The 24,629-nt window shown below is 36.7% G+C and overlaps 1 protein-coding gene across 1 annotated transcript in view; it reads left to right on the top strand.

The window, feature by feature from the left end:
• Positions 1-1,928: 1,928 nt before the first annotated feature.
• The window catches only part of CPS1 (carbamoyl-phosphate synthase 1), a 115,266-nt gene continuing 92,565 nt past the window's right edge, over positions 1,929-24,629 (top strand). Inside the window, exons 1-4 of the mRNA XM_028509428.2 lie at positions 1,929-2,218; positions 18,646-18,755; positions 21,684-21,828; positions 22,776-22,865. Of these exons, the coding sequence (XP_028365229.1) occupies positions 2,093-2,218; positions 18,646-18,755; positions 21,684-21,828; positions 22,776-22,865 (471 nt within the window). The 5' untranslated portion in view covers positions 1,929-2,092. The remainder of the gene's footprint in view (positions 2,219-18,645; positions 18,756-21,683; positions 21,829-22,775; positions 22,866-24,629) is intronic.

Raw genomic sequence — 24,629 nt, 5'->3', positions numbered from 1 at the left:
CATACCCTACATCCAGGTCATTTTACTGATGAAAATGAAAGCCCATGACAGCTCTCAGGTCTATAGTTATTTGTTTGTTTGTTTTAGGCTCTAGAGTAATGGAATTACATTGTAAGGTTGCTGATATCTCTGTGGAAAACCATGTTTAGTTCATCATACTTTTTGGTCAACTCTTAAAAATTATTATAAAACCACTAATATATATTCCTTGTTCAATCTTTGGACTCATCAGTATCCCAACTGCCATGTAATTAAAGTATAGACAATAAAGGGAGGATAAAGTTTACTGCCTGGGTACCTCTGGGTAATGGCAATGATTTGAAGTTATTTTGCATATGTATATATATGGCTTGTCCAGAAGGTATCCAGCCATGTACTATGAAAAATAGAGACATTTACTGAAGAAGATATAAGAAACATTGTATATAGGACAATGATGCCTCAGTCCCCTTCAAAGTAGGCACCTTGGGACAGTTCTCCTAATGGCTATCAGCTGCCCTGTCATATTTTCTTGAATCTCATCAATAGTCTGAAATCTCTTCCCTTTCAAAGGTGATTTTAGTTTTGTGAAAAGTCAGAAGTCACAGGGTGCCAAATCTGGGCTGTAGTGGGGCAGAGTCACCTGGGTGATTTGATGTTTTGCCATAAAACTTTATGTGAGATGTGATGCATGAATGGGCACATTGTTGTGATAAAGCTGCCCATCACCAGTTGCCCATAGCTGTGGCCTTCTGAATCACCCAAATAGTTTCCATGGGGGAATGTTTAAGCTTAATGCAAAATTTGAGGCAGATTGGTTGCCCTATTCACTTAGTCATTTTGAATGCAATGACCACACAGTACTCATGCTCACTCAACAGAGTTTACTGCCCCCATTATGAAATTGTCATTGTTCACACATGCACATTCTAGTCCACTCTCCTTGGCTGCCAGGTTATATTGAAGTTGTATAAACGCTTCTTGTTAGATTAACAAAGGCTGGGCTTTCTCTGGACAGATCTCATAAATATGTCATTCTATTTCATCTGTTCCAAGTTGGGAGGCCCTAGGAGGGAGCCTTCGTGTCTTGACCTCCTTTGCAAGTACATCAAAGGAAAGCGTTGCAGTATTTCCAGATCTACATAATCACATGGCTCAAGTGACAGCTTCCGCCAGCCAATGAGACCTTGCCTGTCTGATCCACCATGGGATTGAAAGTCTAACTTATCAATTTCAACTCAGGTTTAAACAGGAATGCTCAAGTTTTGAAACTTTTATATGCAACATTTTAAACATTTAAAAGACCACATTTTTAATTAAAATCAATGTTTGCCATTGTTTTATATACTTACAAATCTAACACTTAAGAGTGATATAAATAGACTACTTTGCTTCAGTTGTGGTTTGCTTGATATTACTCATTGCTTAAAAAATTGGAACACAGAACAACTTTAACTCAAAAGAAAAATAATGAAACAAAACCAATATAGGAGGGTTTACTCTGTATTTGTAGAGAAAAGTTTATTCTGATATCTTTTTTACTGTATGTGATTTCCACTGTTTCCCCCCCCTCCACCCACCCCTGCCCCAAGCAGAAAATGGCAAGTCTTCAGGTTTCTTTGGGAATCCAAAATCTCTCTTGAGGCAAATTAGGCATCACATCGAATACAAGGAAAAGCCTTTGATCCTTCGAATTCTTAGAAAGTTGCTACTCTTTAGGATGAAATGACTAAGGTTGTCCATTGTATCAAGATCATTTTTTTTCAGCTGCTTAAGCAATTCCTTTGATAGGTGACTGGCTTTCTACACCACTAGCAGTATTTCAGCAGGAGAAGGTAGCGTTTGATGTTTTGCAATTTGTATGACATGTCCACAGGACGTCTCTGGACATTACCTCAGGAGGAGGGGTTCGGAGGAGGAGGAGCTGTGGCTGAAGACATTTAATGACAGAATGAATAGAAGTTCAAAGCTCCCTGTGCAGTCAGCCCTACACACCTGCGTGCACTCCCCTTTCCCCAGCTTTCTTTCACATTAATTTAACAATATTATAACAAAATTCTCATCAAATATATGTAATTGCATTTAATTTTAGTCCCCAAACCACACTTTCAAAATGACGAGGATCTTGGCAGCCTGCAAAGTGGTGAAGACCCTGAAGACTGGTTTTGGCCTTACTAATGTGACTGCACCACATCAGTGGAAATTTGCAAGACCTGGTATCAGGCTCCTGTCCGTGAAGGTAATATTCCCACATTCATTACTTCTGATATAATTGTATGGGGTATAGTTTAGTATGGGCCAAGTACATATTTGAATGTAGTTCTGAAGTGCTACTTTATTAATATTTACTTTACCATAGAACCTACTGATCTATCTGATGCTTATTTTTATCTGCTCTGGGTGAAACTGCAGCAATTTTCACCCATTATGGAAGAAGGGTCACAATCCCTGTTAACATGTGAAATTAGAGCATTCTGTTCATAAAGCAAAGGTTTTAAAATGCTTTTAGGGCTCTGTCTGGACCCAGACACTACTGTGCACAGTTTGGGTTCCAACACAGAGAGACTTATATGTTTACGAACCACATGGCAGTGTGTGAAGCCAAACATTCTGTAATGGCTCACTGTCAGTTTTGCTCTTTTAAAATGTCACTTTTTCAGAAGAAATTGGAAAGAAAAATATTTCTATAATTTTGATATCTGCAAATCATATCAGAGACAATGAGTTCTCCTTTCTCCCTTGAGCCCTTCTTTAGAAGGCCAAACTGGTGAGTTCTAGTTGGGGGATTAAGGTGCTGAGGCAGTCAGCAGCTGAGACTTCTGTCCCCCCGAGTGCGTCTGTAACTGAGGAGCAGGTCCAGGAAGGGAAGGTGAAGTGCTCTTCCTTTGTCCCCACCCCCTGAGTTATGAAATTCCAGCAAGAACTTCTGTTGCTTTCTATAAATTTGTGAAGGCATTTATCACCAGAGAGGTCTGAAATTACTCCGTAGGAATGTTGCCAATGAGGATCATCTTTTGGGAATATAAAACTTCAATAATCACAGTAGTTCTTTAGTAGAGTTGTAAAAAGTAAAGTAGAAAAATAAACCCAAACAACCTCTATTTGTTGCTATAAAATTAGGTTGTAATAGGTTTAAGCATTCTGTGCTCATACTTTATGTGCTCCCTGGGTTGACTAAAAATCCTTCAAATGCTTCTGCAGATTCTACTGCTTAGTTTGCTCCAGTCAGGATTCGATGCTTTCAGTCAAATAGTTTGTGGGCTCAGCTATGACCATAGATTCTTACGGCCTCCATTAAGAGGACTGGGAAAGGGATAGGAGTAATGGGAAAGGAAGAGATAGCCAGATGGACAAATGGAGAGAGGAGGTGAGAAGTGAGAGGTGGGAGGGAGAGAGAGAGAGAAAAAGAGAAGGAGAGACAGAGAAAGAGAAACAGAGAGACAGAGAAAAGTAACTCAAGATCTCAGGATAAAATATAAAAAGCTAGCATTTTAAATTAAGAAATGCACAAACAACCATGTTTTGGCTTCAATTTAATGTAACCAGAGAGCAGAAAGGAGACATGTCCTAGAGCATCTTCAAAGACACAGTGAGGAGCTGTAAACTAGGAGAGTACCTGGTTTCAGTTCAGGGTTATTGATGCTGTATGTCAGAGGTACTGAGATGTAGCTTCAAAGAGAATAAATGGTAATGAAAATAACATCACCTACAGTGAGATGTGTCTTCTAAGACTTCAAAGTTGTGTCCCTTAGAATATCTATCTTTCTCACGAAAATAGGTAGGTAAGAACAGGCACAGCTCCATCAAATGTCAGACACAGAAATCGAGTGGCTACTTAAAACTGCATAGATGTGAATGGGTGAGGAGCCAATTCTCCATGGTCATAACAAGCACTCTGCACAACCACAGCTACAACTGCCACCACAACCGCAAGCGAATGGCTTATTTATGTGGATGGACTCCTGTGAAAGTAGTTCTTCTAGCTCGTGGTGGCAGATCCTTTTCAAGGGTCTGACAAAAAGTTCACAGCAAAGAATGACAAATTTGTAGGAGAAAGAAGCTATCATTTCATAATGTGAAAGCCATGACTCCTCACGCTCCATCATTTCTGGCCAGAGTTTCAGAGGAAACACAAAGTTCTTCAACTCCACAACAGTGAATTACAATTCTTTACAGTGGTCCAAGGTGGATTTGTTATTGTTTACTTATTTGGAAGCAGTCTTCTACCTACTTTTCTTTCTGCCTTACTTGTAAAAGTCAACTCTCTCAGAAAAGAATATCCAAATTTACTCTTTTTCAATGAGCATCATATTTTAAAGATAGTTAAAATCATTGGGGTGCAGCTGTATAAGGGTTATTGAAGGGCAATGAGGACAGTCACTAATGGTTAGTCACATTACAGCTAGTTAGAGACAGTAAATGGATTGTGGAAGATATCCTGCTCCTAGGTCTATAAACACTGCCCTATGAACTGGTTGCTTTTTCAGTATCTTTGGAGGTCACTTTTCCTCCCCTCTCAGTGACAGAAAGAGTAGGTTGACAATAGCAGTGACATACTGTACTTTTGTAGGGCCCTTCCTTATAAAACTGTTTGTGGCTAATGTTTATTTAGCATATCTTGCTAATAGACACAGTTGTATTTTGCTTATGGGAGAAGGAAAGAAGTTCAAGGTACTCTACATTTTAAAGGAATTTGATATCAAGTGTACATAATCTACCACCACAAAATATGAAGGTTTTGGAGACCATAATCTCATTCTATTTGTACTGAAAATGTTCAGTATTCATTACTTTATTCAGCCAGTTGTAGCTGTGTAGTGGAGAGTGCACCAGATGGGAATCAAAAGATCTGGGTTCTAATCTCCCTTCTGCATTTATTAATGCTCTGAACCTGATCAAGTCATGTATTCTCTCCAAACCTAAGTTTTGTCACCTGTAGTGTGGACATGATCCTTGCTGTATTCATAGGATTGTGTGACCATCACGCATGATCAATACTTAAAAATCAATAAAATACAAGCAAAACGGGATACTTAAAGAAATAAATTCCGTTCTGTGCATTTTAGTAGAGTGACAGTAGAAAGTTTGATCAGAATTTCTTCATACTATTCACAGACTACATATTATTATGACAAGATGTATGATAAAATTTCTCAAATATTTATAATGGCGACTTTTTCAGCTTTGCCTTATATTAAACCTGTCTCTAGGAAGGAATTACTTATAATGAACTAGACTCAAAGACTATGAAGCAAATAATTTTGTTCCACTATGGTGAATTCAAATCCAAAAGTCGGGATGCACAACCTAACATCCTAAATCATTCATTCATTAATTCATTATTTAACAAGTAAACATGTAACTCCTATCTTGAGAGTATACAGGGAAAGTAAGTAGAAGTAAATGGATGGTTACTGGATAGTTTCTGATTTCAAGAGACTTACAAATTTAAAAATTCTGAGTTCACAAGTCTTGGAAAGTCACCAAGATTAAACAGTTTTATTTTTACTTGCAAATGAATTTGGAAATCAAAGGTATTAAGTTAGAAAGGTCAAGTTCCCTCTGAATAGGAAAGGATTCATTTAGTAAGTACTGCTTCTCACATCAGTCCACTCATTGTTAAAAATAGTGGCTAGTGTTACAATTAAGTCAGGAACCTAACTGTTCAAGTATTCTTCTCTCTGGCACTTTAGATACAAATGGGTACCAAGAATCATTATTCCCTTTGAAAGATTTTCATTTTGTAAGATATTATGTTCTGATCCTACCAGAAGTATCTGTTTAGCTCAGTTTTGAGGACCTATTGTGCTTTGATTAGAATTGGCAACTACAGAACACTCCTATGATTAAAATCATTTAGATGTATTGTAGTAGCTTTAAAGACACTCAGAAGAAATAGATTTTATTCTTGTATTGGAGCCCCTGTACATATTAGAGTTGGGGGTAGGGCTGTGGTTATCACACACTTTCAAAAATAACTGTTGTGTTAAACTTATACTAAAGATAGATTTTAGGGCAGGATTTCACCCATGATACTCCATACTGTTGAAATAATAAACTATATTCCAATCTTGAATGAGCTGCGTCAGAATTAGTTGTAATGGATGGACAACATTACATATTTTTGGTGGACAATATGGTTTCCATGGGGAGGTAGCCTTTCTTTTGACCATTTTTGTTTATGTCCTGCGCTGTGTATATTTCCTCTTTCTAAACTGTAGACTCATTTGTTTGTCATCACCAGTGTTTTGATAGTTCGAGCTTCTTGGTATGAAATCCGTGAAAAAACCATTGCTGAGCAGGGCTTAGACTAGGGTGTGGCGAGTGAGGTACCTAAGGTGCAACAGCGAAAGAGCCTCTCACTGCCAGGGCCATGGCTGCCTTCCTCCCATTTTGCACCCTAGGGACCTCACTCGCCTCTCCCTAATCCCAGCCCTGCATTACAAACTAAGAACTCAGGTGGGGGAAACGCCGAAAGAACTGGCACTCACCTTGGCTTCAGGTTTCCTTTCTTGCTGGTGATGCCTAAAGTTTCTGTTTAACCATGCTTAGCCAGACTCGCCACTGCCTTAAAAAGGCTAATTTACAGCTCACTGCTATACACGTAGAGAGCATTCTTCTGCCCTCACATCTTCATTAGGCTTTCTTAATGTTTCTGACTTGCATTAAAGGTTGGGGGTGTAGTAGAGGGTTTTTAATATCTCCTAAGCAATGGCCATACCAGAGGTCATGTCGGAGCTTCAGGAGTTCGCTGTGTCAGACTGAAAGTGCTTGATGTGGCCAGGATTCCTCAGGGCGTCTCCAGTGACTGCGGATAGAAGACAGCTGCAGGGGCCATGGTAGCGCTTGCTGTGGGACTCCTCAGCCCTAGTGCGCTCAACTTGCACTTGATTTTCATCTGATCTAGTGGGTTCAACTCATGAAAGTATTTTCAAGGCTCCTCTATTCTTTTTCTTTTTTCCCCCAGCTTAATAAATGCCTTTTAATGATTTTTAAAAATTTCATAGGGAGATTATTGGTGAATGTGAAGTTCTTACAAAGCAATCAGTAAGTTTGCTGTATCATTAAGAATTTTACTGAACAAGTTTTTTTTCTGTGGTGTAGAATTAAGTATAAGATTATTGTACTTTATTGTCATAAAGGAAAAATTACCTGACAATACTGGAGGTCCTCTCAGAGTCATAACACTGTACATAGCAGGTGCCCTTATGTACTTGTTAATAAACCGATAATTTATGAACATATTTTAAATGGAATTTTTCTAAATTCAATATTTTATATATGATGAGAAACATAGTTAGAATAAAAATTACTTATAAATCTGACTCATTTGTTTATAAATGCCCAGAACATAGAAGTATTGAAGGAAATTAACCTTGTGATTTTTTTCCCCAATACTGGCTTACGTTTAACCAAAGGCAGATGACTGAATATTAACTTAGGATGTTGTAAGGCTTAATTGATTACTGTAGTTACGGTACATTGAAATCCTGAAATGTTGACATTGTAACTGCAGGAGAGTCTCATTAAATATTCTAGATGTAGCAAATTGTGCTATAATTCTGAATTGTAAATATCCATATTTTGATAGTATAACTGCAAGAAAAAAGATTTCATCTATCAATAAAGAGCATTCTAAGGTTTTAATTTTTTACCATATTACCTATGCAATAATAAACTGAAATAAATTCTAGCTTTAAGCTTCTTGCCAAAATTTAGATCAGATTTATTTTGTTTCTTAAGAGAATAAATACTCTTATAGCTAAGAATTCTTAATAGCTAAGAGTTATCAGGTAAGCCAGAAATCAAGTATGTTATATAGCTTCAAGCCTTGGTGAAAATGGACAGAAACATACGGGGGCTTCTACTTTTTCGGATATGCTAATATCTACATAGCCAAATGGTTTAATAGTACTACATATAGTCAGATTCCCAGAATAAATCATTTTTATTTTCACTCTAGCTTACATGGATTGTTGCAGGTATAACGGTTTAAATTCAAATCGCTTATGAAACTTATTGCTCCATTAGTTTGAGGCTTTACATCCAACCCAGAACATTTACCAGTGAACTCTCACACCCCGGGGAAGAAATAACACTCTTCTTCCCATTTCAGAGGTGGGTAAGGACTCTGGTTCATACAAGGACGTGATGCCTCTTTTTGTACAAATATACATGCAGCAAACCTTGTTAGAATTATAGTTAGGCCTCTAATACCACCAATGGATCTTTTTAACTTGGCATTTTTGTTACTGTGCTTATATATCTGAAGCCATGGTTGTTTAGCCTGGATCCAGAATGTTCTACATCATTTCTCTTATAATTTTATTGCTTATTCGAGAGCCTATTTATATACTGTACTTTATCTTCATATAAAATAAATTAAAAAGGTAAGGAAATATAGATAATATAAAAAGGTAAGGAAAAACATTTTTCCTTACCTTTCTTTGGTTGCATTTTGAGAACAGAGTGTTTAAATGAAATAATCAGTAAGGATTCTTATTTTATATGGTCATTAATAATTCTTTAAGTAGGATATTTTAGGGCAACATTGTTTATAGAGTTGACGTATTTCTTCCAAAATATTGCCATGTGTTTGTAACAAAACATGCTGTTTTTCAATTTTCAAATTGCTTCTTTGTTATAGAGCCCTGTAAGTCCCACATACACAAAAGTCTAACATAGTAGGTATTAAATTGCCTTGAACTAAAGGATCCAATGAAAACTGGTTCAAGATGAAAAATGAGTATCCTCAAAGCTAGCTCAGAATGATGCAAGAATGTGGAACAAGAAATGAACAAGTGGATGCTTTTTAATAACATAATACTGAAGGCAAAGGAAAAACCTAACAACAATAATAAATGCCAGGCTGTTTCAAAAACTTTCACAGGTTAAATTACAAATTTTGCTTGAATTTTGATTGCTACTTCCTACAACCCAGCCCACTGAATCAGTTGAGCAAGCACCATGGACACACTTTCAAAAGTTTTTGAAAGGGATTTGGCTGTGTGATTCGCATTCATAGCATTGTTCTTATTCAGGAAAACACTTTGAAACATCTACCCTTTTAAACTTGATGTGAAACTGAGAGTATTAGTATATAAAATTCTGGTCATTTATTTGTGGTCCCATAAAGCTAATCAATTATCTTACTGGGAAATGAAAATAGACCCATAAATGTAGGCTTACAATGAATTTTAATTTTAAGAAAAAAATGAAAGCCCCAAAATTATGAGTGATTAGGGAAAATATCAGATCTGCTAGCAATATCATATTTGGGCAGCATCATGAACAATAAAGTACTTTATGATCTAGTGAAACAACAATGACAAAATACATGGCAGACAGATCAACCAACATTGAGAATTTATTAGAATTTCTATTTATACCCAACCTCACTCACAAAATGTGTTTTCATCAGGAATTATTATAAATTTGTTAAAGAATCCCTAGATTTTACAAATATTAAAAAGTACAACATCCAAACATTGCTCAGTTTATCAAAATGTTCGTTTTAAAAGTAGCATATGGATAGGGAACAATCAGAAATTTATGTAATACAGTTTAATTTAGAGAAAAATAAAATCGTAAAATAAAAGATTAAATGGAATAATTGCATTATAACCTATTTAAATATTGCATGGAAAAAGCTACAGTCTTATAGATATTCCTCTTTTGAATTTGCAAATCAAAGTAATATTTAGTATTATTAGAGCATGCAGACTACTAATTTCAATCTTTAGTCCTCGGAAATCATTAATGTCACAAAGAAATACAATTTTTGACTAATTATTTTATAAAGTGACTGGCTCTCAGATCCACAATACCTATATGCTTCAGGCTTAAAGAGATTAAACTATAAGCATAAACTAGTTTTAATGCATTTCCTTCTATATGCATATTGGTAACAAATCCTCCACCTATTTTTTTTTTTTGGTGTATGTTTTTATGTGTGGGGGAAGGGTGTTGTTTTTGTTTTGCAATATAATTACATGGATGGGAGAAAAATGTAATTCTGAAGAGTTGTAGATATTAATTGCAGACACAATTTAAACATCAGTTCAAGGTCAATCAAGAGATTTTAAAGGTCTACAGAAATCTCTCTCTCTATGTGTATGTGTGTGAATGTCATTTCAGGCAGTTGCATTTCAGGCAGTTGTAAGCCCACCTTGTGCTTGGTGGGCACCAGAAGGGAATGTCCGCTCTTGAACATTGGGCAACTTGAGGGCACCAAAGGACTTTGGACCTTGACTGATGTTTAGGGGCTGTGTCATATTCATGTGAAGTCCGGGTCAACCCTCGTGTTTTAGGGATACATGAGGAAAGGAAAGCACTCAGGTGCTCTGCAGTGCTCTGCATTAGAACCCGCATTAATAAAAAAGATGTATTTCTTGAGACTCTCAAAAGCCTTTGGAGTCTTATCTTGAATTTGGATTCTTGGAAGCAGATGTGATTCCAATGTTATTACAGCCAAGAGATATTAAGAAAAGATGAGAGAGAGAAAGAGAGACAGGCAGAGATAGAGAGAGAGAGGGAGAGACTGAAACTTTAATATCTTAGTATTATACTCAGTATCTTTGGATTCTTAAGATTTGTATGAGACTCACCACTTCTAGAAAAAACACTGAGTAAGGAATTTGTTTTAGAAAATAGTTCAACCAAAAATAAGAAAAATGAATTAAGAATTTAAAGTGTGATTAAAAGTAAATATTATATCAAGTATAAAATAAATATTTGATAGTATCAGCATTAGAATAAATAGTTGGGTACATGGGTGTGGGAGTGTTGCTTATCTTTGTCTTTTTTTCCTGTTGTAACTTTTCCCCTTTTGCTGAATTCATTATTTAATCATTTAGCAGTAGTCTGCAAAAAAGTTAGTAGATTATCTGACTAAAGTAATTTTTACTAAAGTGTGAATAAAGCTTAATTATGATATAATGGCTCTAGAAAAAGAAATTGCTGTATCCACTTACATCTCTACCTAGTGGAATATGAGGGAGAAAACACAATTGAAGCAGGTGTCCTTTACTCCTTTACCTAGCCTCCAGGAAACAGAACATGTGGAATGAAATAGAGTGATACAGGCCATGGCTGATGTAGCTCAGTGGATTAAGGGCGGGCCTGTGAACCAAAGTGTCATTGGTTTGATTCCCAGTCAGGGCACATGCCTGGGTTACGGGCCAGGTTCCTAGTAGGGGGTGCCTGAGAGGCAACCACACCTTGATGTCTCTCTCCCTCTCTTTCTCCTCCCCTCCCCCTCTCTCTAAAAATATATAAAATCTTTTAAAAAAAGAAATAGAGCTATACATTTCCCATCACTTCTCATTTTTGTGAGCCAAGCGTAAGAGGAATAGTTTAAATATGACTGGGGGCAAAGCAGGAATGTGATTTGCAAGCCAGTCTGTATGTCCCAGAGAAGCAAAAGTAGAGTTATGCAGCATCTTTGCCAGCTGATAGCCATTCATTCATTCGTTCAACCAATTAATATTTGCCAGGTACTTACTACTGGTAGGACTATCGGGGTAATAATCACACCTGCCCTTCAACTCTTAAGTTTAAAATCAATTGAGAAATAAGACATAGCACTCAAACAGGGAGGGTTGTGAGAAATCAGCTTTATTACTGCTCAAGTTGTTTGGAAAACAGGGCTTTGGTTTGTAACCAAATGTATTCATTTCACAACCCCAGCTCTACCACCTCCATGTACACCTGAGAACAGGTTTCTTTGAAAAGAGAGTTAAGAAAAGCTGAGCCAGTCTTGCTTGATTCCATTTCCCAAAGTCACCAATCACTCTAATGACTTCTTTCTTGTGACCAGGTATTAAATGACCTTTCCAGAGTCCCTGAAAATTAACTTCATGGGCCAAAGTATGAATTCAGAAAAGTGTAAAATAGTTCCCTCAACCACTGTCTATGTGCCAGGTGCCCTGCTGTGCACTGGTGATGCTGTGTTGGACCCAGAAAGCAGGCTGTCTCTCCTTGAGGTTGTCTGGGGTTGCCTGTATCTTACCAGATAAATTAGCCTTATACTTGGATATAGTGGATTAAGTGCCAATTATTGTTTAAACTTAGCTTTGGAAGCGACAGGTCCTTCACTGCTTGTTTGGTACAAAGAGGATTGAGTTTGGGTTTCTAACAAGAGATAGAATGTGGATGAGAGGAAAGAAGAGAGGGCAGGAATGAGGGTAAGAACTTGGGCATACCAGTCCGTATGCCAAGTGGCCCTTCAAGACTTGTTTCTCTGACAGTCTTCAAAGTCATCTGAAAAACTGATTTTCAATAAACAATTGATCAGGAGTATAAAACCAAATCCAAACTACACAAAAAACAAATACCTCCTGCTCCCCCAAAACTAGTAAAATCCATATTTCACCAAGCAAGGTATGGGAGGGAAAGAGAAAGCCAAATGGCAAAAGGAGAAAGAGTGGTCAAAATTGTTCTCTCCAGCCCAGCCTCACTCACATTCCCTCTTCTTCCCTTCCCCAGCACAGGATTTCAAGCAGTCCCCGTGCATAAACTATGCACAGGTTGGCACGGATGGGGCCAGGGTAGAGAAAGTGAGCGCCCATAGTCTATAGACGTTTTCCCCTAAAGCATCTGCTCTTCTCACTGCTTTCCTCCAGAAGTCTGCTCTCTCTATACATAAAATAATTTCTGTCCTGGATGGATAGAAAATTATACTCTACTCTTACCCAGAACTATCTTTTTAAGCTGGCTGGTAATTTAGATTATGAGTATGAGTATATAAGCAAATTTGGGAGAAGTTACTTAGGAAATAGTATATATATCCAAGTGAATAATTATTTTATCTTTCAAAATCTGTGATCTAAGCATTTGCCAAACCTGATGTACTTTACCTTATTGAAATGAGATTTCCACATAGAAACTTCATGTCCTGTGGACTTTGTGTTAAGGTTCTCTGCTTTTTACATTTAATGAACTATATATATTGGGTGATCAATAGTAGTAAGTGGAGAAAGAAGACTGATTAATAAAAGCTTTTTAACTATCCCTTAACTGCTAAGCTGAAGACTAATATATGTAATTCAAAACAATTTTGTTGTTATATTTCAGCACTTTATTGCCAATTTGGCTGAGTCAATATGAATAAAGGTAACAACAACAACATCTCAATAGTCCTTTGACTTTGAGGCACTAAAATCTAAAATTAGATAATGAATTAAGTTCAAATTTTTATTGCCTATGATCTTGAGAGTTGAAGAATATTCTTATGATTTTTTATACATTTAAATAGTGATGAAGAATTATACTACAGTACAAATGAGTACTCAGTTAGAATGAAGCCACTAAGTGGATCCTGTCTCACAAGGAATTTAATTTACATAAAAGTTTTACTAAGCAAAGTAAAATATTGGAATAATATTTTATATCCAGTAAAACTGGAATATTAGTAAAAATCTCAGAGGGGAAAAAGTAAAATGAAGAGCTGTAAGGATATATTAAAACAAAACAAAACAAAACAAACAAAACAAAGAAAACCCCCAAAGTAGCCCCATGCAAATAATGGTTCTATAAGTGTTCATATTTTGGAAAGAGAAAATTTGTTCTCCATGTCTAGTGAGAGCAAACCGCAGTAAAGTCCTTCTCAATTCTACCGAGGTGAGGCTCACCTCAGAATGTGTTGCTTGTTTGTACTACTTCGTAATGATTGACTAAGAGGTACACAGCAGCAAGGTAAACTCGGTTTTCAGACTGAGCAAAGTGAATAAATAGTACATGTTTATTCAAGTCACTTTGTTAATTAAAAAGTGAATAGTTTTTAGTGTTCAAAATAACTTTTTGATCCCTTTTAATTAGATTTAGACTTTTCACTTGAGTTTGTTAATGCAAAAATATGAGAACAATGTGAGAAATGTGAGAATTTATAAGAGATGTAAAATAGTTTTTCTTCAAGATTCTTTTGTATAAATTAGTCTAAAACTAAATAGGATAATACAAGATTTTCACCCTTTCTTTTATATTTTAGAATACACTGGGCAAGAGAGCTCTCTCATTCTTTGTCTACATTGCAAAATGAAGTAATTAATGAAACAGTTGGTCACCCTCTTTCATGCGACATACCCAGTAAACTGATATAAATACTCCTTGGTTTGGAATTGCTGTGATTATTTGTCTCAACTCTGCACAGCGTGGATATTGAGTATGCACAGCACACTCTCTATGCCACCTGGTAAAACCATCCGCTGGCCTTTTCCTTCTTCACCCTTTATCCTTCAATGACACATCTCTTTCCTGCCGTAATATTCTCACATTATGAGACTACATTTAAGATATTGTAGAAAAGCTCTGTTACTTAAACATAATGAAAAAACAACTCAGAACAGGTATTTGCTTATTTTTAAATTCATATTTAGAACGAACCAAAAATCTGAATGTGTCATAATACTTTTCTTTATTTTTAATGTTATTTTCTTCAGATTGATACTCAATGATTTTTCTACTACAAAAATTGAAAGATCATCTACCCTGTGCCAAGTGCTGGTGTAGGCCCAGGGGGCCCCCCAGTGAGTGAAGCTGACCCCATACTCTGCTCCTGTGAAGTTCACCCTCTAGTGGGATAAGACAGATATTCTAAATATGACACCGGATGATGTGTCAGGAGGCAATGAATGCTGTGAGAAAAGAGTCGGCTGAGGAGATAGAGTGCTGGGAGGCATATTGTCAATTTAAATAGGTGGATCAAGATGGGTCTCCCCAGAAAGAGGGTGGCTTTTGAGCAAAGCCTTGAAGGAATCTTGAAATTTTGGACTTCAAATTCAAAATTTGACATTAGTTTTTTTCCTTAAAATTTTATTTTCGTTACTTAAACAAACCGTAGATGGAAAAGTGTAAATTTTTTATTAAAGAGAAATCTTCCAAGAGAGAGAAATGGTGATATGTTACATGTCTTTGCATGTCCAGGTGCCTCAGTGATGTTCGTTTTGAGTCTTCCTCTTTTTTATTGCCAAGTATGCACACGGCCCTTTCACTGCAGGAGGGCGCTGGGGGTGTTTCTCCATGAGCTCAGCAGGGACCTTGGCACATGTGGGGACTTGAGTGTCTAAACTGTCTTGTTGGAATGTTCATTTAATGAAACACTCATAATCAAGGTCCTTTATTTTGTAGAACTCATTTATACACTCTTTTGGTCACTTTTTCTGATATTCTGCAAGTGTATATATTTCTTTCTATTAAAGTTTCATTTGCATTCTCAGCATTTGAAGTACCACAGTGCTCTGCCAGCAGGCACTGAAATTACAACTTAATGTTATAGTCGAATTCCTGGGCTACGGACTTCTTCTTACTAGGACTGAGGCTACTAAAACATCTTATGATAGTAACAAGGTGATTTCTTTTGGATTTGTTGGAATGAAATAGCATTTAGGGAACTGTTAGCTAGAAGAGGGGATTCCAAATAAGAGCTCTTTGTTCGGAGTTCCTCCATCAATTCATAGATAAGTCAATTGGCACTCATCATTTTAAACTCATTGGAGGCCAATGTAGTTAAGTGGGACATAAAGGGTACTAGAGGCAATAAACAGAAGCCTTATAACAATATAATGTGTAGAGGGAAAGAGGATTGGAAGATCTATAAAAGATGCCCAAAAGAACAAAAAATATAATTACAGAAGCAAAAAGACATATTGAGCACAATCTCAGAGACTCTTTCAGGCAATAGTAAATGTCTTCTCAAATATATCTTTAAAACGTAGAGAGCAAAGTTGAAAACTAGTCCCATAGAGAGAGAAAGAAAAATATTAAATCAAAGTGTAGGAACAGGCTAACAAGAGTTAGATTTGTTTATGTTAATTTTTACCTTTTTAAAATAATTAAGGGGTGGCTAACCCATAGATCAGACCATTTGAAATTTTTAGGTAAGAAAAGGATAAAGTAAAAGAAAAGTACAAATAGAGGTAATATTGTAGACAGGTATGGCTCAGTGTAGGGTGGATAAACTGGTATACAGAAAACAACTGAGATTTTCAGTTAACACACAAGTATTGTGAACTTGTGTATAGGTAAGTTATTTTAGGTTCTATCAAAGTTACATCTTCTTTAAGGAAAAGGTTTCCTTTCTTCTATTTTATGAAAGCATTTATGTTACACATGAATTCCTTGAGAGCAGAAAATAATACTTTCAATAGAAAATGTTTTTTGACAGTGAATTTCCTTTACTTGGACCAAAAAGTTTCACTTATTGAAACATCAAGAGTTACCTGGGGAATTTTCCCAGTAAACATACCCTATTGATTACTATCACCATAGACATTTGAAGAACTTATAATAACCTTTAGAAATATACTGAACATTACACTCTTATTTCCTAAAGTCATCAACCTCTGTGTTGAATTATAAACAAACAAACAATAGCTAACCTAGTAAAATATAAAATAGGAGTATTATGTTAGTAGAAGAAGTGATGTGAAAAGGTGATTTCTTGGATATAGGAGCAGAATTCAGAACTTGTGTATTAAGCTGATTTCTCTGCAAGCAAAGTCTTATATTCACTAATATTACATTGATTATTGTGGTTTCCTTTGTGCTGATTCCACAAGCTTTTTTGGAGTGGCTGAGACATTAAACCATAACTACTTAAGATAAAGGGTTAAGCTTGAGATCTCAAACACTGGTACCGAGGTTATGGTAAAACAAAACTTGACCTCAAAAACAATTTGATATGCTAAGATCAGGGCAAAATCCTTTGGACTAACTGCCCAGGTACACACAGACACACACTCGCACACACAGACACAAACGAAGTGTACAATACAGCACTTCGTGCAATCTTTCTCAGATATGTAAACCTGAAATCCCTCCACTGAACCTCGGATTGAAATATGTATACTGACCTGTTGAAAGCAGTACCTTACGCATATGAATTTTAATAAGTAACACTGAAATAGTTCTGTGTGTATCAGTTAGCGTGTATGTAGACACAGACACAAACAATATTTAAGCCCATGATATATTGGTTTAAAGATAATCACACACTACTTTACACTGAAGAACAGTCATTCCAATGTCAAGAGACTCAGGTACCTTGCACATAAAAGAGGCATTGTGTTTCTACAAGGAATATCACTACAGAAAAAGAATGAGGTGTTTTTTATACTTGAAAAGCTGAGTGCATGTCACAAAGCTAGAAGATCATAGAAACAGAGGTCTAGAAATCACTTACTGGGTTCCTTCTGTGTACCAAGGTATGTGTGTGGGTTTGTGTGTGTGTGTGTGTGTGTGTGTGTGTGTGTGTGTGTGAGAGAGAGAGAGAGAGAGAAAGAGAGAGAGAAAGGGAGAGAGAGGGAGAGATGGGAGTGATGGTGGCTGGCAGGATACAAAAGGATTAGGCACTGTTTGTCTGGTCCTAAAAATGTCAGGGAAGGAAGGCAGAAAATCAGTGTGTTTATATCTTTAATGACCACATTTAATTCTTGCAGAGAGAACGACAGTAGAATGGTCTTCTTTACTTCAACTCTCTCCACTCATGGGCAAACTTGTTTTATGAATATCTCTACTTATGCTTCCCAGTCCCTTTTAAAGCAAATCTCAGATATCATATTATTTTGTCTGTAATCATTTCAGTACTTCAGTGTGTATCTTGAAGACAACAAGAACTCTTACAAATATAACCACAATATCATCTTCAATCTTAAAATATTATACCAACTATTATTATGTAAATTTCCTCAATTATTACAGTTTGCTGTAACTTATTTTTTAACCATGTTCCAATTATTGTGTCCTACAGAGTTCCTTGCAGAGTCCAGATTTTGCACCCCAAGGTGTGGTTTAACACATTTCTCTTTCTCTGAACTTTATGGACATTGAGAGTTAGATTTAAATTGTTTCAACAATAGAATTTAAAGTTATTTATGAGGGTTGGATGATGCCTGCTTTTTAGATAAGTTTCTCTAATTGCCTCACTTCTAAGCCAAGAATTTTACAGAAGCTGGTTGAGATTGGTGTGGTGAAGTAATCAAATTCAGGATGCTTTATAATTTAAAGAAGGAACCAGACATGGATATAATTAACTCTACTAAAAAGCAAGCTACAATATATTTTTAGATGTTCCATAGTGCTTGCTTTTGTATCCATATAACATAATGTAAAGTTTCAGCTTCTTTATGACCAAACAGCCAGTGGAGGATGCGGCCCTTAGGACAACCCCCTCAAGTACAAGAGCTCTGTGGAACAAGTTGACAGATAACCTTAAAGATTCCTCCTAGCTCTACACCTCTGAGTGATAATGGGCTATATGGTACACTTCACAGTGTTTTTGCCAACTCATGGACTTCCCTTAAAACAATACTTGAGCAAAGCTAGGGCATATTAAGGGGGAAAGGCGAGACATAGCATTTCAGCTAAATGGAAGTATTTCTGGATTGACAATAACTCTACAAGTAAGACTTAGAACAGACAATGTATCAATATGCTTCAGTTCCTCTTTAAAGCAAAACAAAGTAAAACACCTGCCAGTGACAAGAGCCATACATTTGAAGAAAAGTGACAAGTAACAGGGGAGCGACTCTGAATCTAGGTGGCAAAGTTTCATCAAATATACTGTGCATTTATTTAATCAGTTTGTGTATTGTACCCTTGGGTTTTGTTTTCAGCTGGCGGTGCTTTACATTTTGTATTCTGCTAAGAATCATGAATCTGTTTCTTTAGGCACAGACAGCGCACATTGTCCTGGAAGATGGAACTAAGATGAAAGGTTACTCCTTTGGCCATCCATCCTCTGTGGCTGGTGAAGTGGTGTTTAATACTGGCCTGGGCGGGTGAGTAATGCTTCTATCCCAAGGCTTTATACTTTCTCTGTGTGGCGGAATAACTGGATGATCTTACTCACAGTGGGAAGTGGAAACTGCTGCATCACAATAAGACTACATACGTCCTGATGTTGCGCCATGCCTGTGCACAGCCCACTGCTGCCATCCCTGGAAAGAGGCACAGAGTCCTTCCTGCTGCTGTCAGTGAAGAGCACATGGACACTGGTGTTCCCCTGGGGGGCAAAACAAAATTAATTCTAGAAACATAGGGTGCAAGGACACAGGTTATGTCAGATTACTGAATGGCTTCAGCAAGGTGGGGTACCTACAGATCTGGTGAACGTGAAAGTTGGAGTGCCCTTCTATTACAGAAATTAATAATCAACCTTGCATGTCTAATATGACCTACCCAATGGAGCAAAGACAGTCCTTGGGTGTTTTACACAATTTTGCACTCTAATAAGAAAGGAGAAATAACATTTATTGTTTTGAACTATTCAATGGGAGGCCAGGTGCATACATCTGACATTTTCAAAATTTATCAGTTGAGACTCAACTTCATGGTTAAGATCTGCTAAGACATGTACTGCAACAAGGATAAGAGTTGCTACAGGTATGCTGTAGCTGTTCTTATCTAGCCAACAAACATTTGTTCATCTGAGAACCAGGAGGTTGACATTCCGGTCTCAGCTCTAGTGATAAGTGATTATGTGATACTGAGAAAATCACTGTACCTTTCTGAACCCTGGTTCCCACAAATAAACAGTGAGAAGATGGATTAGACAGCTGTTTACAGCTGGTAATAAAAAAATTATGAGACTTTAAAAATGACTATAAGGTTTCAAGAGGTTTCCATTAGAGATTCAATAGATGAAACTATAAAATATTTGATGAATTCTTTAGTGAAATTCAGTTAGCCTTATACAGACCTAGAGATATTGGGTTAACTGATATTGAAGACAGTGATTGGCCAAACCTCTGTTGAGTTACTAATGTACATTTTCTCTAAACTCTTGGCTGTCTGTTTGAAATGGAGAGTATTAGGTAATTTTTAAAATAGTTCCACTGGTGAGAACATTAAATTACAGCGTATAAAAACTGTTTGAAAAGTTTTGCTTCACCAGGCAATTATTTAAGCTTTTCGACAGCACTAATTACTAGTCGTGTTAATATACCTGCCAACAAACAACTGTTTAATATAGATCGGAATGATGGAGGGCACCAGAGTTTTCGTCAGTGTGATTGATTATGGGTAATAAATCTTGTCACATCACAAAAGTCAAACAGGACCTGATAGATTAATTTGCTTCCAACACTGTAGCTCTCTAGGACACACTGTGTTTATTCATTTACTGGAGAGTATTGTAAGCATACGATTAAAGACAATGGACAGTCGTTTTATGGAGAGAAAGAAGAAAGGGAAGTAAAATTAAATTAATTAAAGACGTTTTTTGGTGTAGAAAAAGGCGTTCATTAATGAGCTTAGCCCACAAACCCCATTTGTCATTGAGAAATGCTGCCTTAATTCATTGTGTGACTCACTCAGTGAGGTGGCTGATAATTAAGGGGGTTATTTTGTTTTTCATCTACAAGAAATGCATTTATATTGTGGGTAAGCTTTGGCTAAAAAGTGATCAGTTCTTGACAAATAAGAGGCATCTGAGAAATTAGCTGATGGAGGTGTGGATGAATATCGCAGCTCTGTAGCCACCTTAGGGGTTGCTGAGCTGAAAGGCTGAGCATCCTGTTGACAGAGGTAGTTCTGGGAGGAGCTGGCCTGAGCAGGGGTTGGAGAATGTATGTGGACTGCTGCCTGAGCTGAACTTGATTGGTTTCAAGGTCGTCAGTTCTGTCACCTCAGCACCTAAATTCACTTTTGGCAGTAATCCACGAGAAAGATTTGGTTTAACTCCTTCTGCAGAAAATGAAATGTAATGCATTTCAATGCATGGAATAGCTATAGAGAGCTCCTGACATTCATGAGAATAAAATTTCTTATTATTAAGAATAAGATATATATATATATATCTATAAACACATAGATATCTATAAATATAAATATATAAATTTATATCTATATATAAATATATAAGATATATGATAAGATATATATCTTTAAATATATATGGATATTTCTCTCTATATATAACAAGTATTGTTTTTTCCTTCCCCAAACTTTAAAATAAATCCCTCTTGCATTCCCATCTAGTTCCATATGCAGTACTTTAAAATAGCTATTAAACAGTTATTTGGATGTTTTAATTCAGAAGTCAGAAAATGGACCATGCTTCAGGTCCATTTTTGTGGGACTAATTTTTTTCATCTAAGTTGATAGTAATTCTCAAGCATATACCTCTTTGTAAACTAAACTTTTAAAAATCAACTATGTCAAATACATGTTTCATAGACTAACTCTGTGTTTTAAAAATTCAGTAAATTTTTAATAAACATATGCACTCATGCGACCACCTCTGACATACTCTGGATATTCTTTGGCATCCTAAAAGATTTTTTAAAAAAACTTTAAATTTTTCCAGTTAATATTTGGTGACATTGGTAACCCTCAACAGCAAATATCAGTTTGGGCTCACTCGTGTCTGGTAGGCTAAGGGAATTTTCAGGATATCTGCAAACTATAGAACAATATTTTAAAAATTAAGACCCTATAGAAATTTTTAAGGACTCAAAAAATTTAAGAAAATGAGGGAATAAAAATGATCTAAGAATATGCCTTAGTACTTAAGAATTAGTTTTTCTTTCCATATCACTCGTATTATGAAATAAATTTCTATATTCTATCTTAAAATTTCCCTAGGCTTGCTGAAATCTAGAGATAGGTTTTTAGGACGTCAATCACATGTTCTGCCATTTGCAAGGGTTCAATAAATAAGGCATTGTGGTTATATTCCTTTTTGTTGGTAATTTTCGCCTACCCAGGTACCCGGAAGCTATTACTGACCCTGCCTACAAGGGACAGATCCTTACCATGGCCAATCCCATCATTGGGAACGGTGGAGCTCCTGACAGTACTGCACTGGATGAAATGGGGATTAGCAAATACCTGGAGTCTGATGGAATTAAGGTAGTGCCAGTGATGGCTATTTAAAAGGTCTCAACTTGAGGGCGTGTGGTTGATTTACTTTAAGAATCTAGGTTGGGTCAAGTTTCTTCCTCAATTCCTCACAGTACAAACCATTCAATTCATGTTCACAACCTCATCCTAGATATCCGAGAATAATCTCAAGCATGACATTAGTTTAGTTTTATTTCCAAAGGCACTTTAGATTTGTTCTCTAATGCCTTGGATTAAAGTTGGCTTCATTTGAAAAAAAAATGTTGTTATTAAGTCCAAGTAATAACTATGCTACAAAAATTGGTAATGAATATACTTTTAAAAGGATTTTGATAGTCAACTCTATATTGACTACTTGCCTTTTAATCTTACCTTGTTTAGGAGATGAATAAAAGAAAGCTTATATGCCATTCTAAAATTAAACACATTAAAACTTCCACAGGTAATATCTTAGGAATGTGGAACAAACAAACCACTCAAAATCATATACACCAAATTTACCACACTTTGTTTTATACCATTCCATTTTTGAATGACTTGGCCTGATCATTCACTTTAGCTCTATTTCTCATAGTTTTACCCAAATTTCTCATTCACCTCTAAATATAGATTAAACATTATTTCATTCTCCTTGTACATTAAATAAGCAATTATTTATTAGATTATTGATACATGCTGTTGAAGAAAAATACACGGTGCCGAGAAGGGGGATCTAGCTTAGTTGCAGGATTTAGCAAACTAGGTTAAACTGTTCCTTCAGATGATACATATTAAGGTAATGATTGTATATTTCAAGAGCAAAATGTGATCCTTTTTCTTCATCTCCACAAATTTAAGCCTCATATCAGTGGATGTAATGAAGCTTTTTAAAAAATGCAAACTGACTCTTAAGACATGTCACAAGGCTTGGATAATATTTTGAGATCACCCCTTTTAAGTGAGTGCTGGTCTTTCAGGTTGCAGGTCTGCTGGTGCTGAACTATAGCAATGACTACAATCACTGGCTGGCTACCAAGACTCTAGGGCAATGGCTGCAGGAAGAAAAGGTGAGAAATGTGGTGGAGCATTGTTGCCTGAGGACGACCATTGGGGTCTGTGGGAAGTTGGGAAGGTGTATATATAATTGAAAAGGCTCAAGCAGATGATGCAGATCATGCAGTTTGGATTTTTTTTTTTTTAATTTCAGAAAGTGATTCCTTCTTGTACTACACAGGTGGAACTGTCTGAACTCACTCTCATAAACATGTAGGATCACATACTTTCAGTTTATCCACTAGGTGGCAGTCAGAGCTGCTTGGTTGCATCTCTAACCCTGGAAAGGGGTTAGAGAAAATTTTAGAATTCTCTGTTTTCTCAAGACACTTCACCTCTCCCTCTCCTTTCATCCAGGACCCCCAGATGTGCAACTTTTGTCATGGGTTCTATACCAGCTCTGCCATTAACTAGCTGTTTGACTCTGTGCAGGGTATATTATCATACCATACTTTTTAATGTTTAATTCCTAATGAGTATAAACAGATTGCCGTTGAGTCTCCTTGAACTTAAACATTATGACTCTATGACATGGAATGTGATATAATCTCATTTGAAGTTATAAGTGAAAAAGTTGATAAATCTTATCTTATGTTTCCTTCTTTAAAACTATTATTTTCTAATCAAATAAGAGAATTCTTCTGATTTGAATGTCAGACATACTTAAAGTTAATGGTCCTGCTCTATATTTAGCTTCATTTTCTGTAGCTGCTTTTTTGTTGAATTGCTGCTGGGCTTGTAAGTGACAGAGTGTTATTCTACTAAAGCTCTGCTTCTCCAAGGAATGTCTACCTATTTTGGCTAAATGTTGCCTCTTCCTGATAAATCAAAAAATCTTCATCTTGGCTCCCTTGTCCCCATTCTTTCCAAATATTAAAAGAAAGAAGATGATATCATCTCCCAGGTTACTGCCATTCTCAACCATCTGAATTCACTTCCAGAGAGCTAATTTTTGTAACAGCCATTCGGAAGACTCTCCCCAATCCCCACCCGGACTTTTAATGTTTCCTTTGTGCCATGTAGGGCACCCGACATTATAGCTGTTCTGTGTTGGAACTCATGGTTTACGTATAAACCTCATCCATGGCTGTTAGTTTGCTGTATAAATGTGCTCTGACTCTTTTTCCATGATCACAGACCCATCGAACAAATGAGTGTATGACATAAAAACCAGTTTGCTCCCTAGAGGTGCAGGAGAGACAAAGCCGCATGCTCAAGCATCACTCAGACAGCTGGTGGGAAACACGGACAGTGCAACTGGTCGTCCTGACTCCTGGCTCGCTGCTCTTCCATTATACCCCCTGTGTCTCTATCCAGCCCCGGCAGAGAGAATACAACAAATGGTGGTGCTGCCTGACTTACTCAAAAGATGGGCAGCTTTTATTACAGCATGGCCACTTCACAGGGACCTTCAGAAAGATGTGTTGAGTGCCTACCAAGTCCCAGGAACATTTGGCACAAAGCATGGATTTACATTTTATTTACATATCATTACATATGAGGTTCACACATTTCACTATTTCAAAATATATACATGTGTATACACGTGATATTATTTAACGTCCTATGTTAAAAGCAACCAAACTGTAGCGGAAGATTGATGTTCAGAATTTCTCATTTTTTATTCTGAGGAAGCGCCTGGGCATTAGGAGCCCTGTGCCCAAGTGGAACAGCCATTTGCAGTGTTCTGACAGCATAGTCACCCGGGGTCAAGAAGAGAAGGAGTAGGGAGATTATTTACTGCTCAAGAAGATAGATGATGCCAAGTTTGTAACTTG

The sequence above is a fragment of the Phyllostomus discolor genome, chromosome 4 (genome assembly GCF_004126475.2).
Source record: "Phyllostomus discolor isolate MPI-MPIP mPhyDis1 chromosome 4, mPhyDis1.pri.v3, whole genome shotgun sequence".
NCBI lineage: Eukaryota > Metazoa > Chordata > Mammalia > Chiroptera > Phyllostomidae > Phyllostomus > Phyllostomus discolor.
This window is presented reverse-complemented; position numbering and strand designations above follow the sequence as displayed.